This window comes from Prunus dulcis, chromosome 7 (assembly GCF_902201215.1).
Source record: "Prunus dulcis chromosome 7, ALMONDv2, whole genome shotgun sequence".
In the NCBI taxonomy this organism is placed as follows: Eukaryota; Viridiplantae; Streptophyta; class Magnoliopsida; order Rosales; family Rosaceae; genus Prunus; species Prunus dulcis.
In genome coordinates, this window is record NC_047656.1 from 8,720,472 (window position 1) to 8,735,731 (window position 15,260).

Sequence of the window (15,260 nt, forward strand, 5' to 3'; positions counted from 1 at the left end):
TTATATTAAAAAATTAGGGTTTGTTTGGTATTATATTTGAATCCAACTTTTTAAACTCAAAAACAGAATTTGAGTTTAAAGTCCGAAAAATAGGCCCATTTTTGAAAACCCAAACCTAAAAATAACTCAAAAACACCGAAAAGTAATTTGAAAATAGCTGTTTTTTAAGAATTTTTTTCTCCTGGTCGAGCTAAGCTTCAAGCCTCCATGGCAGAAGCTTGAAGCTCTCTTGCTCCCTCTCTCTCTTCGTCCCTCTCTCTACCTCTCTCTCATCAGTAACTTTTAGTGCTGGGCATCAGGGGACTGCTTTCGCGGCCTCCTCTCGTCTCTGCGACTCCGTCAGTCGAAGTCTCAACGTCACACACCATGAGCTGAGGTGCTCTCCATCTCCGATATCTGCAATCGGGTAATTTTTAGTTCTTTTTTTGACATTGGTACTGAAGATTGGGGATTAATTTTCATTTGAGTTATGTTTTCGATTTGATTGATTTATATGAATTCTTGTGTGTAACCTAAACTAACAGATAAAGGGTTTTGGAATGATACCTCTAATTTTTTTGATACGTTGCCTTTGTGATGAGGTAGGCACATAGCTTTGAAACATTCCCTTTGAAGACTGGTCTCTAGTCTTTTCCAATGTGGCTGGTTTTACTTAATATCATTTCAAGGGTGGGAAAGAGTCTTTTAAGGTTGATTTTTTGAACTTCTTTTTTACCAACACATGATCCTCGCTCTCTATAACTGGCCCTTCTAAAATGTCTCACTTGCCCATAAATATTGTGGTAGATAACATGATACCTCTTATTTATCTTTTTTAAGGTTGATTTGATTTCCTTTTTTGTTGCCTTCTTTATACTTTGTCATGAGTTTCTTGAACCTTCTTTTTGAACTATCAGTCAAACTAATGCCAGGTACATTTTAACTGCTCTAAACTTTCCTGCATTTTTTAGATGCTCATTCTTTAACCTGGACAGTTGGAACAAATTGTTCATGAGATTGGAGCTATTGAACTTGAAACAAAAAGGGTATATCTAACTTGAGTTTCATGTCAATGGCTGCACATGTAGACTGATATAAGATTAAAAATCATTGGGATTTGAGTACATCCCTCTTCTGATGACTTCAAGGGCTGCTAAAAACAGCCCAGTTTCTCTGTAGTCCACTTGTCCAAAACTTGAATGTAGAGCAGTTTGCAACCAAGCTAGCCTGAGAATAAGGTTCAATCCCTGCATAGCATCCAAAATATTGATCAACACCAGATCTCAAAACTGTCAAGCTGACAAGACCTAAACTGTAACCTATAAACAAAACAAAAAGTTGCTTCTATGATGTGTGCTCAGACAACATCTAATTCTTTGTTGTCCTATTGTCTTCTGTGAAATCTCACTGAAATTTGCTTCTGTAAATATGCCCTAGTTGGATAGGAATTGCTTTCTTTTCAGTATCATTTTGGGAATCTCACTGAAATGAATGAAAAATGAGTTTGAATATGGAACTTAGGAATTGGTTTTGTGACAATTTTTAGGGAAGAAGTTCCAATATGTCTCAGATGATGAGTGATATGTGGGAGTTAAAATAAATCTAATGTTAATGTCTTTTTTCTTAATTTATTTTGCAGTACCTTGATGAGAACAAATAGTTGATTCTGGCAATATTGGATAATCAAAAACTTGGAAAACTTGCTGAGTGTTGGATATAAGAGGCAATGATTTTGTAAATTTGTAAATCTGTCTACTTTGGTGTTCTTAGACCTTAATAAGTATTCAATGCTCCTAACTCTTCATACTTGTTGTGGTTGTTACAACCTTTCATTGGTGATGAATTTACTTTTCCATTTTTGGTATAATATTTTGTATAAGTTTCATCTTGATGTTCTTTTAATTTTATGACTATCAGTGTAATGGTTCATTTCTATGTTTTCTGTTTTGGACTTTGGAAAACAATACTCTTGATTTTGACTCCTAAAAGCGTTGTGAACTTAAAACTTGGACTATGGTGGCTTTTGCTGTCTGAATTGGCCTTATGCTTGCCATGTGTTTATTGTGATGTCTGTCTTTTTACATTGTTTTAGTACATAGTAGAGAGATGTCAAACAAGGACCTTGAAAATGAGTTTGATGATAAAGCTTATTGGCCAAAGCCCATTGAAGACCATTTTATTCATCTACTGTATGAAGAGGCAAAAAAAGGCTTGCAAACCAATAATTTAGATAAGACTGAGTGGGCTGGTATAGAAAAGCAGTTGTTTGACAAGTTTGGGAAGAGATACAGTCGTGACAAATTGAGGCAGAAATATAACCGATTGCGCAAGATTCACCGTGAGTTTACAAAGCTCATTTCTCATACCGGGATGGGTTGGGACCCAAACATGAACACCGTTCAAGCATCTGAAGAAGTTTGGGCGTCCTATCTCAAGGTATGCATCTTCTTGTATAATTTGTCTTGTTTTGGTATGCTACAATATATGTGAATTTTTTAATATATCTTGTATTAATTTTACAGAAAAACAAGTTTGCAAGCCGTTTTCGTAGCAAAGGATGTCCTCACTATGATTTGCTTGGTTTGATTTTCAACTACACCACTGCCTCTGGACAAATGCAATGCGCATCTACTCATTCTCCTCCAGATTCTGATGCTGAAAGAGAGCTAGAAAATGATTTTCTTACCAATGGTGCACATGCAGGTCTTAATCCAGAAAATGGTTCAAGAGGTTTTAGTGAGGGAGATGAAGGAACTAGCAACAAGAACAAGCGTGCTGCTCTGTTTCCCCAGAGTGATCTTCCCTCAAGGTTAAAGTCATCTAAATCAACCAAAATTGATGAAACCATTGAAGCTTGGGCAAAGTCTCTTAATAGCAAGATTGAAGTTTCATTGGCAAAGCTTACGCGTAAGAGTGAAAAGGAATTGGCCTTTCCATATAAAGAATTGGGCTCCATTGAGGATTGTATGGAAATATTGGAGGCCATGGAGGGAGTGAATGATGATGCTTATGTGAAAGCTTTAGATAAGTTTACTAGTTCGGATTGGAGGAGGATGTTCGTAAAGATGTCGGATTCAAGGAGAAGAGTGTGGCTCAAAAGCCTGAAGTGAATGAGATTGTGAATAATTAGTTTTATAATTTATTTAGTTTAGAATATTTTAATTTAATATGTATTATTTAGGACTTGAAGATCAATTGAGCTTGGCGATGATTTATTTTTGGTATTAAAGCATGGGTGTTAAAATAGTATGTTTAATATAAGTTTGATAATTTTTATTAATATCTTAATTTTAAAAAACATTATTGTAACCAAACAAGTTTTCAAAATTTTAATATTTTGAAACAATTTTCAAGTTGTATACTAAAGATGTTTTTGAATCTTAAAAAATGAATTTGAGAATTCTTCATTTTTAAGAAAGTCAAAAATTTTGAGTTCCCTACTTGAATAGGATACCAAACGCCCTTAGCTATCAGTTACCTCTTGTTTCAGCAACTTCAATATTTTTAAGTTAGTATTTCGTTTGATAAAGAGACATTCTAACAATAATCCAAATGCGTGAATTGCGAGAATTGGAATCAATCTACAAGTCCAACTCGGATTATTGAATACACAATTCTGCCTTTCATATATTCATGATCAAAAAGAGAGAGATGAATACATCTTTTGGGAGGGCATCTTCAATCAGTAATGAATGGTAAAATATAAACCTACTGAAAAAGAAACCAAAAAATAAAAATAAAAATGGAAAAAAGATGCCCTCCCTCAAAAAAGAAAAAAAGAAGAAGAAAAAGAGAGTTCTGTATGACAGTCAACAAAGTGGTACAACGTTTCCTTCTTACTCCCCTTTCTTGGTATTTTCAGTATCAAAAGATAGAAATCTACCTTCAAACTAACTCCATTAAGAGAGGGTCACCTTCTGCCATTGTTCTTATTAGTTTTATGAAATCTTGTTCGCTTGACACATTCCACGGATGAACGGCAGGTACTTTAGCCGAATAAAGGGATGAAGAATTAGTAGAAGGTGGTTGTTCTTTGTAGATCATGGTACTAAACACTGAGTCAAAATTCTGCGGTGAATCTATTGCTAGAAAGAACATTGGAATGGCAACCTTGTGATGAATTTCTAGATTTCCGACTAGATTAAAAAGGTCGGCGAAGTCAGCTACAAACCGACGAGGGATGTAGAATACCTCAGAACTACATACCGTGATGCTCTTGCCACTAGTTACAGAGTTCTTGTAACTGACTTGGAAGTGAACTGGCATCATGCTAACAACCTTCTTTACCATGCCTGCTTGCTTTGAAAACCAATCCGAGTTGTCTTTTGTGGAAACAGTAGTCCAAGACTTGGATACCTGAATCAGATTGAAATTGTAAGAGAGAAAGAGACATTACAATAATTTAAATGTCAACCAATCAGCTCTTGAAAAAGAAGGTACTATATTATCAATTTTGTATTTTGCTTTCCTTCTAGGTAAAGTGATTCAGAAGGTATCTACTGTGTATTAGCAACAATGATAACTAGTTTTAAAATGCCATAGAAACATCAATCTTAAAGAAATGGGGTATTAGAAGTCATACCCCATTTGTAATCCACAATTTAGTTTTGTCTGCTTGTAGAAGATTCCAGTAATTAAGAATAGTATTGTCCTGAAGGAATAAAAATCCATCTGCACCCGAATATCGATCAAATATTTTGGGCAGGTACCTGCAAAGAAACATTGAAAAGCGCAATTAGAAAACTACTGATGGCCCATCTTAACTAATTCCAAAATAGGCTTTCAACCAAAATGCAAGTAAAGCAGTTAGGATTTCACATACAACCATTGTCTGCCATAATTATGAGCGATAACAATGAATGCCCAAGAAAAACTAAAATTGACAACGCAACTGCCGAAACTTGCTTTTGAAAGAAGCAATCAATAGTATTCATATTCCTAGGGCTATGCATAGATTCTGCAGTCTAAAACAGACTTGGGGATTACAGGGCCTGATCTCATTTAACATAAATTTCATAAACCTAACTAGCACATAATACATACCACAAGGCACCAACTCACGAAACTGAGAAAAGAAAGAAAACAACAATGCTCTTCTAAAAGTAAAATCTTTTCTGACAGTCGCAGGGTATTTTGTAATAACCAATATTAAACTTTAAATGCTGTGAGGAACACAATCAAGAAGAAGCATGATTAAATTCTTAATTTCTGGAAACAAGCTAGCAATTATTCTGAGGGATCACTAATTGCACATATTTGCCCAGGAAATAAATAATTGAGGCCTGAGCCTTCAATAAAGGAACAGAGCTTGGAATGACATCTGCTCCTTGGTGACAAAAACCTCTCCTGCTAGGTCTTGAATATGAGAACAGTAGCCCCAAACTTGTATCTAACCTAACTCCTCGATTAATGTTTTTAAATAAAGAAACAAGGTTTCAATTGAATATTATACCACAGCATTCCCTATCTTCTTAACCCTTACGGCTACTCAGAAGGATAGAACTAAACAATTTAACAAGATGGCAGAGCCAACAAAGTAATTGAATAAAAGAGGTACAGATTCATGAGAAAAGAGACTTACTTGTATACATAGTCCAATTTGCCTTCTTCAACAGCAAGGTCAGGGTTCTTTAGCTCTGACAAAATGATCACAGTCTTAAATATCCTCCCATAGAGCAATCTCCATTCCAGAGCAGTACGTTCCACCGGTCCACTGCAAAACATGATAAGCACAACATTCCCAAAATTCTTCCTCCACCTAATCAAATTTCCAATTTCATAGTTCACTGTCCCTGTTTCCTCAACTCCAAGATGAACAGATGGAAACTTTTGCGGGATAAACTCTTTTGTATCCCCATGACCAATATTTGCTCGTGGGCGATCCAATTCCAATGACATTAATCTAGGCTGCTGGTACCCAACCGCAATCAAGTCCTGAAGCCAAGCAGCAGTAAACTTCAGATCCTTCTCAGTCCAAAACCCCTCTTCTGTCATAGCGAAACTTAACTCCAAAATCTTTTCAAACAGCCTATGCTTACTTGATCTCCATGAAACCAAAAATTTGATCAAACGTCCCACATTGACATGAAGATCTTTCTCTTCAGAAAATGGGTACGTCTGAATTCTATCATACCGATGAACAGTTGGGGGATAAACTACAACAAATCCACCTATTTCCCACAAAAGCCTCTGCCCCCAATATCCCCTCAATACGTCAGAAGCCATTGTGCTAACTGAAACAGGAAGCATCAAACCCCAAAACGCCGACACATGGTAAATTGTATTGAAAGAATTAACAGGAACCATCGTACCCTGCGGCAACGCCACTTTCGGGGCAAGGTCATCAAACCTTATATCAAAGGCTTCCAAACCCGATTTTCGTGTAAAATAAAACACAGAATCGACATCAGGAAGTCCATTTGATATACCCTGTTGTATAAACTGCTTTCCACCAAAAATCTCAGTGTAGAACTCTTCATGGCCAAGTTCACCAACATTTTCCAATGGCAAACCTCTCGGCCAAACTGACCGTTGCCCAAAATGAATATATGGGTTCACAATGGTTCTATTAGGATTCTCATGGCTATATTGCAATATAATCTCTTGCCTAGCACCCTCTCCCGTCAATTCTAAATCAAAATGTTTTCCCAAGTCATTATCAATCACCTCTCCGCGATCATCAGCGTCGAAGATCTTCTTCGCGCCATGTTGGATCGCAAACAAGTAACCCACACTCTTCCTAACATACGAATCATAAGGCAAATAATCCAAAACTCTAAAACCCAATTGAGCTTGTTGTTCAAGGGACAGAAAGATAGCACCTTTGAGGCTCCAATCCGACGGCGTTTTCGAGTTCCCAATTGCCAAGACCTGCCACCCTTTGAGCTTCACAAGCTTTCTGAGCGAGTCAGTTGGGTAATTAGAGACTGAAACGACAATCCACTTCTCAGATCGGAAACTCGCGTAGGGAGACGACGTGTCGGAGATGTGCTTGATGTTCGATTCGAGCTGCGGCAATCGAATCTTCTCAAGGGCCTGGGCTTGGGTTTCGAAGCAGAGCAAAGCAGCGGTGTCTCCGATGTTTCGAAGCACGAAGAGGACGGCGACTGTGGCTATGAGAAGCACGACGGTGACGATCTTGTATAGATTCTCGGAGACCCATGTGGAGAAATCGAGATTTGGAGCGAAAGAGAGTGAGGCTCTGATCTGAGAAGAGTGAGAGTGCTTCGGTGATTTGGGTCCTGGACGGTCTTGGACCAACATTGAAGAAAATTTCAAAACCCAAATTCCCAAAATCCCAAATATTTCTGTCTCAGTCTGAAATGCCTTGACTCAGAGTCAGAGCTGATTGTGAGTGATCAGAGGAGCTTCACTGTTGAGCTCTTTCAACAAACGTTCATTCGCAGTACTTTTGCACCGTACAACAAGAAGAAGAAGAAGTTTTGTTATGTGAGCTGCCACTGCGTGTGATTTGAGCAAGCTGCGAGCTGCTTTGCTTTCTCTGTCAAGTGGTTGCGCTGCCGACAGTTATGTTAAAGAGAGAGTTTTGAACTTGTGATGGTTGGTGTTTCTTTCGTAGATTTCAAGTCTTGAATTATATAACTACTGCTGCTCTCTTGTTGCAGTTTGGTGGGTCTCTGTCTTCTTCTTCTTTTTCATTCTTCTTTTTTTTTTTTTTTTTTTTTTCTTTATATGAAATCGATTATGTTCTGTATTCTGTGCTTGTTAGTTGGTTCTTCTCAATTTGCCAGTCTGCAATTTTTTGGTAGAATTGGACAGATTGAGTCTTTATTACTCTGCCTATTTCATTATTATATGATAATGACGATTTTGTACCACTTGTAAGTATTATTTGAAGGCAATAATTGTTAGCTCAAAATTTCCATTTATATATGACAACCTTGTCTCTTCAGAATGCCAAAATGAACCTAATTTTGAAATCATGCTTTCGAATAGAGGTGGGAACATTGTACACGGTCCATTAATACGAAACAAATTCGTAAAAGAAAATCAGTATTTAGGTTGGTTTTATTCGCTTGTATTGAAAATAGGTGGACTCATTAGTTATTCGTTAAGTTAATCGGTCATTTTGGTGTCCGTTTAAAGATAACCGTAATCACCTATTAAGAGATAATCGTAATTACGTATTAAGACATTTTATCAACAATTTTATCTTATATTTGGAACTTCGGTGAATGATCATTTTTTATCTCTCTGGATGTATTGTTTAAAGATATTTTATTTAAATATTTAAACTTCATTTTTATTATTGTCTAATATGAGGTGTTATGAGGTGTTTTTATTAAACAATTTGTTATAAAAAATATAATTTATGTTTTAAACAGGTTAAACGGATCATTTAAGTTAAAACGGGTATATGTTGTGTCGTTCGTTATTTTAAAGAGTCGTGTTCGTGTGTGATAGTTTCTACCGTTAACTTAACGGGTCATGTATGTGTCAATATGTTAAGAAGGCAGTTGAATACAAACACCACAAAAACACAACTTGTTTGCCAGGTATACTTTCGAATCTCCCATCTTTTGTTAATAAAATAACATGTACTTCACATGAATAGCTCTAGGCCTAGAACAACCAAAGAGATCATCTAAGATCAAATACATAATTCTTGGGGAGAGCAAAATCAAACCAATTACACCATAGATCTAAAGTAAAGCTAATATTCGCCTAGACTTCAAACACAATGCAAAAGAATGAACATAGTTGTTTTTCCTCTAGACAACAATTTGATGCTCCATTGATCAAGAAAAACACAACACATATTTGTTAGGGTTTGGATAATGCGAGAAGGCGGTGAGTGTTGGTGATGTGATTTAGAGGTTTAGGAGAAGGCTTGATGTTCGGACGGAACGTATCGGAATCAAGTGATTCCAATTCCAACAAGAAATTATTGGTCATTAAAGAACAGCTTTTTATTTTTATTTTTTTTTTTTGGGGTCAAAACAAGAATAATTTTAAAGAACAAATTGTCCATGTGTATTTGGTCATTAAATCATGTTTAGTTCAACATGAAATTAGTCATTACGTGTGGTCTTACCTCGAAACCTCAATATATTTCGAAATGCAGAATTTTCGGAATCTTAAGATATATTCTAATTCCAATCCAACTCTTTTTTGGAATTTTTAAATTTTGGAACTTTTGGATGTAAGAGTTGATATGAACTTGCCAAATTCAAAAAATTTCGAATCAAAATTTTCAATCTAACTTTCACCTGTATTTGGGAGTGAGAGAAGATGATGAGTCTAAGGTAGAAATGTAAAGAGAAAATTTTCAATGTCTACAGTACCCCCCCCTTTTTTGGCCCCAAAATCCACTTCTGATCCGCTTTTGAACATCTCAAACCTCCTATTGGTGTGCAACAAACTTATAGCTAAAGATGTTAACAGAATTCAATTCACCTCTTTCCGAATGTATCCCCTCCCAAGTTTCGCTTCTATAACCGTTTATGAGGGTCTCATCCATGGCAGCGAAAAAGTCCAGAGCCCAGTTTACATTCATATCAGCCCAATGAATAGATAGCCCAATAAACAGTGGAATTGGCCAGCCGGCCCACTACCCAACGCAGCACCCGCCACTCCACGTGACCACAGCGGAAATGGAAACGGTTTAGAGAGAGAGATTTTCAAATAATAGGCAAGGAACCGCCAGTTTTCGAAAACTGAGAGAGAGAGAGAGAGAGAGAGAGAGAGAGAGAGAGAGTAATGGCTCCGTTTCCATCTCCACTCGAACGCGTAGTTGCTTCGGCTTTGCTAGTCCTGGCCACCACACCTCCGAAGTAAACCAAAACTTCAATTTCAATTTGCATTTGCGTTTCGATCGCTTCGATCGTTCTTCAATCTTCTGACGCATATTTGCTTGCAGGCTCTGTTTGGACGACGATCGCGAGTTGGTGAGGGAGCGAAGCAAGATCGAGAATTGCAGAGAGAGCTCGGTTTCTGGGGATTCCAATAAGTCTTTCTCGTCGTTGATCACCACATGCGAGGTTTCCACGGAGGATATTCGAGCTCGTAAGATCAGAATCGTAGCGCTTGCTGCTCTTCGTCATGAGATGAAGCTCAAGGTGATCGAGCTTCTCTCTCTCTCTCTCTCTCTGTGTTTCTCATCTATTTTTAAATTTTGCTTGCTGTTTGGTTGATTTTCACAACTCTGAATTCGAAATGTGAATTTTGAGTTCACTTCGTCCCTTAATCGTTTTCCAAACGGAAGATCGAGCGATGATTTTTCTCTTGTTATTTTGCTTTAATCTGTTCGCTTATTAGTGAAATATTTGCTTTTCTTCAGTTTTTCTCTTCGTCATGTGATGAAGATGAAGCTCAATCGGAGCTTCTCCCTCTGTTTTTCTTCCTTTTTCTCTTTGTATTTTAAGCTCTGTTTGGCTGAAATTTCTGCATAATCCGATTGAATCTTTTACAAGCTCAGAAGCAATTTGCTTGATTAATCTGGTCTGGATCTTAACTTTTCTGTTTGGTTGAATTTTTATCTTATATATCTGAATCCGAACTGTGTTTTTAATTTCCTGTTGTTACTTTAATCGTTTCCCGAAACAAAGTTCAAGCTGATATCTAATTAAGCTGAATCTGAGCTTCTCTCTCTCTCTGTTTCTCTTCCATTTTTGGCATTCTCATTTTGCTGTTTGGCTGAGTTTGTACGATTTTCATGGAAGTTTCGGTTCATTTTTGTTGCTTTAATGTGCTTTTCAATATAAATCTAAACTAAAGCTTATAAGATCCTTCTTTCTAAGATTTTTGATTTCCAAATCAGTGGTTGAGCGATTCGATTTCATCGATCCGATTCAATTATGAGCATTTTCTTCTTCTTCAAGTAATAATTTGAATTTTCTCTGAATTAGGGTGTGCGGAGAAGTCGCTCCAAGACTCAAACAAGCTGGAAGACCGTCTCTGGATCGTCGGAGACGGCGTCGTTTCGATCTGCGACTACCACGGAGTCTTCTTGCGTGTCCACCAGCTCCTGTGCGGCTTCAAGCGCGCGAAGCCAAAGCAGAAGCCGACACCCGTCATGGTCAGCCTGGAATTATCGTGGTGCCAGTAAGCTTTCGATGGTAAGGGAGGAGCCGAGGAAGAGGAAGCGGCTGAGCTTCTCGGCTCACATGCGCCGCAAAGCCGAGGAAATTCTGAAGCTCTTGTCCGGTGGCTGCTGCTTCTCTGAAGTTAAGATTCGTCAGACCATCGGTGACAGTCCTGACACTAGTAAAGCACTCAGAATGTTAGTTCTCTCTCTCTCTCTCTCTCTCTCTCTCTCTCTCTCTCTCTCTCTATCTATTTGACACGTGGTGCACGTGGATGTGATCGAGTGGACGAGAAATTAGTGTGATGAGTCTTAACCGTCAGATCTGAACTGTGGAAGATCAGGATGAGGATCTAACGGTTGAAATGCATCCAACCATAATGTTCTGTTATGTTTTAGTTAATTTTAGAACAAAACCCTTTGCCTTACGTGGCAAGAATGTTCTGACGTGGCGAGATGTAAATGGGTATTGTGTGTTTCTGTGCATGCAGGTTGTTGAAGCTTGAGAAGGTCAAAAGGTCAGGCATTGGAGGCCGTTACAACCCTTATATTTACACGGTATATAATATAAATATAAATATATTAAAGTTGCTTATAAATATATATTTAAAATGAAAAACAACTATCTATGCTTGTGTGATCATATTCTTAGATTAATACTTGTTTTTCTTTAAACTCTTTATTAATCTTTTGCTTCTTCTTGACTCGCAGATAGCGTGAGAAGAGGTAAGCTAAAGGGAACCCGATTAAGCATGGCATGGGTCATCTTTACTACCCGTTTTAGCTATCTTGGATCCACTCCCTTGGTTGGGTTGGGGAAATTTTGTTATGATGGGTAGCTAAAAATTGGGATATATATACCAAAATATATATAAATATATATATGGTCTATATAATATAGAATTAATATGGAATGATATGATATTGTAAGTGTGAATTGTATGGCATGCAGTTAATAATTACACGTATTCTTCAGTACTTTTTAGCAGCATGCAGCACTTAACCCGAATACTAAAGGGAAATGCGGCTTCTTTTACCTAAAATTACCGCAGATTTTTACTTTTACTAAAGGTTAATTAGTTAGTTATAGCAATTACCAATGGAATGTTCTTCTAGGAAAGTATAAAACCCTGGCAATTTGGCATTTGTCCATTGTGATTTGTGAATGGCCAACCTCAACTTTGGCTTTTAACAAAACCTAATACGTAAGCAAAGAATCCAAGGGTGATTTAAGTAATAGCTTTTTTTCTTATATATACAATAAGTTTTTAACCAACGCAATTTCTTCAAAGAACCCATCTACATAATAATAATATTCTTATGAAAATGCTATTCTTTTGGGTCCATTTGGATGAAGGTACACATTTCATGTATAAGGATTTAGATCACATTATAAAATTCACTCCTTTTAAATATTTCCATGCAAACGGAAACTTGATTTATTTTACTTCACAAACTGCGGTCAATTATGAACATATATAAATATGATACAAATAACATTTTTTTTTTCTTTCTTTCTAAACATAAATCATCTACAACTAGGAACAGAGACGGACCGTACATATGGCTAACCTGGATTATAGCCCAGGATACTTTTTCTTTTTCAACCTAACATAAAATTCCCAGCCCACCACATGCTTGGTGAAATGCTCCACTCCAGTGAAGGTTTGCAGAGGTGTAAGCCTTAGATGCATTTTGTAGGAAAAAGATGAGAACACACGCCGACTATTTGACTTATAATTTAAAAGTTTTGTGTTGTTTGTTTGTTTTTTTGTTTTTTTTCAATGAAACAGTAAGTTTGGTAAGAGGGATATTTAATACACACGGTATCATTTTGATTAAATTTATGAAATCCGATGGCATCTTTTGTTGTCCAATTGCTACACTCTTATGTGACAAGTGGATAATTGTGTGATTAACCACATCTACACGGAGAAAAACAGGGTGGTTGACTGTTTAGTGAAGGGGATCTATAATTTTAATTTGGGGTTTGTTGTGCTTGATGAGATTCCTAGCTGAGTTTGAGACTACTTTTGATGATGATTTGTTAAGAGTTCCTAGAACTTGTACTGTCTTTGTCATTTAGTTTTTTTTTATATTTAGGGATTAATCCCCCACATTTCACCCCAAAAAAAATTTATGAAACCCAACCTAGCCAACTCTTTCGTTCTTATTAATTAATTTCCTTCTCACTACAAACCCAATTTCCATAAAGCAATAGCTACACACCTTTACCAAGCTTCTAGCTTGTAATAAGCTCCCTATTCTACTGTATTTTTAGTTATAGTTAAATTACTTTATTTTTAGTTCTAGCTTGTAATACTTTATTTAGCTTTATGTTTTCGAACAAATATTCTTAATAGATTTATATATAAGGTGAATTTAGACCATCCGTTTAAAATCGTGTGTACATCCCTGACTGGGAATAAATAAGTTCCAGGACCTTTCGCTTGGCTTAAGCGACAATTGACTTCGGAATAAAGTGGCTTTCGAGTCTTCTTGTTAAATTTATAAAATAAAATAAAATAAAAAAACCGTAACGACTAGAATGCGAATATTCAACGCGTAGCTGCAAAGACTGACGCAGTACTCCTTGGACTACATTGCCACCACCTAAAAGAAAAAAGACATACAATAGGAATTAGTCAAATCATGGGCTACAAAAGAATGCTTGCAGTGAAGGGCTTGTATTCAGGTATATTTTCATTTCAGTCATTCAATTCCCTTTCTATTTGAATTTGGCCTAAAATACTGAGCCATACTCTTCTTATTTCTTGTCATCGCATACAAATTAATTACAATAAATAAATAAAAAAGGACCTCAAATATTTAATGTCTAAAAACTTACATGTGGAGTATTGCATTTGAGAAATGTAATAATGTTTAAGTTTATAAAAAAGAGAGCTTTCTAACCGGTGAATGTTGATGACAACTTTTTTTATAAATACTATTAAACCAAGGCTCATGGTGAATGGTACATCGAAACTAGGTTCAATTACCTCTTGATACGTACCAAAAGACTAGAAAGGAAAATAAAGTTGGTAAGGAGAAACTAAAATAAGCAATTCTTCATTCCTAATTTTAAAATGGTCAAAATTCTCAAACTAAATAAATTTGGAATGTGAATTCACCAACAATATTACCAACAGATATGGAAATGAAATCTAAAAAGAACGCTATATGTGTCTTCTCCATTTTAAGAAAAAGAACGTAAAAAAAGTTACAATGAGTATTGGATCGAGTTGCTATCAATAGGACCATTAGTGAGGGTCATACTCATAATAATAGTACATTACAAGAAATGCTTCCATGCAAAAAATAAAAAAATAAAAAAATATCGTTTATTTTTGAAATTTTGTTAAAATCGTAGAATTTGATTTCCTACCCCACAATTGTTGGTTGTTGAATGAGTTTGTTTTAATTTTTTTTTTTTAATATAGCACTCACTTGACCACTTGTCTTAAGGAATGAGTAAAATGTGCAATAAAAAAAGAATGAGTAAAATGATCCTTGAAGATTTGGGTATAAAAAGAGAAAAAATGAAAAACAAAAGGGTACCACAACAATTGCCTAGAAACGACAGGCCCTTAAATGTAAAAGCGATGATAAATAGAGGAACCAACCAAGAATAGAGGCAAGGCTATAAAAAGAACGAAGTGCCCCTTCCTTCCTCACAAGAAGCAAAATTGTATTTCTCAGCTTTGAATTGGGCTCTCTGATCTCTCTCCTTCCCTCCCTTTCTCGCTCTCTTGGGAAGAACAGAAAGCAACAGAGAGCAACATAAAGATTGAGAGAGAAATACAAAAAAATATATAAAGATGGGAAAGTGGGTGGAATTATTAGATACAGGGGTGAGAATAGCAGCAAGATTTCATTCTCACTGCCCACAAACTGGACGCTTGTATTACCATCCTCCATCTGGTTCTGAAGATCAACATCATCATCACTACTTTGACCAAGCCCAGAAGCCCACCAATGGCAGCCATGCTCAATTTGATGGCATCTTCACCAGTTGTGGTGTCAAGGCAGCAGCTATGGAGGCCAACACCAATGAGGCTTTTTTGTATTCTGTTTTGTGAGAAAGGAAGGAAATTACCTTAATTTGTGTCCACATATAATGGAGAAATTTTTTTTTTTTTTTTCAATTGATTCTTAATATTTTTTTTATGTGTGGATATCATTCCACAAATTTATAATCTTCTCATAGAATTTAGACTTGAATTGAATCCATCTTGAA

At 36.4% G+C, this 15,260-nt stretch overlaps 3 protein-coding genes across 3 annotated transcripts; 2 read left to right on the plus strand and 1 right to left on the minus strand.

The window, feature by feature from the left end:
- Window positions 1-293: 293 nt before the first annotated feature.
- On the plus strand, window positions 294-3,259 carry LOC117636137 (L10-interacting MYB domain-containing protein-like). The gene is made up of 3 exons (XM_034370617.1): window positions 294-406; window positions 2,072-2,415; window positions 2,502-3,259. The coding sequence occupies exons 2-3, from the start codon at window positions 2,086-2,088 to the stop codon at window positions 3,087-3,089; spliced, it is 918 nt and encodes a 305-aa protein (XP_034226508.1). The 5' UTR covers window positions 294-406; window positions 2,072-2,085; the 3' UTR covers window positions 3,090-3,259.
- A 296-nt stretch (window positions 3,260-3,555) lies between these two features.
- LOC117635046 (probable glycosyltransferase STELLO2) lies at window positions 3,556-7,841 on the minus strand. The gene is made up of 3 exons (XM_034369371.1): window positions 5,561-7,841; window positions 4,562-4,688; window positions 3,556-4,335 (listed from the first exon to the last, which is right to left on the minus strand). The coding sequence occupies exons 1-3, from the start codon at window positions 7,240-7,242 to the stop codon at window positions 3,865-3,867; spliced, it is 2,280 nt and encodes a 759-aa protein (XP_034225262.1). The 5' UTR covers window positions 7,243-7,841; the 3' UTR covers window positions 3,556-3,864.
- A 1,858-nt stretch (window positions 7,842-9,699) lies between these two features.
- Window positions 9,700-11,743, plus strand: LOC117635319. Its single transcript, XM_034369657.1, has 5 exons — window positions 9,700-9,773; window positions 9,860-10,058; window positions 10,848-11,221; window positions 11,515-11,581; window positions 11,735-11,743. The coding sequence occupies exons 1-5, from the start codon at window positions 9,700-9,702 to the stop codon at window positions 11,741-11,743; spliced, it is 723 nt and encodes a 240-aa protein (XP_034225548.1).
- The last annotated feature ends 3,517 nt before the right edge of the window (window positions 11,744-15,260 follow it).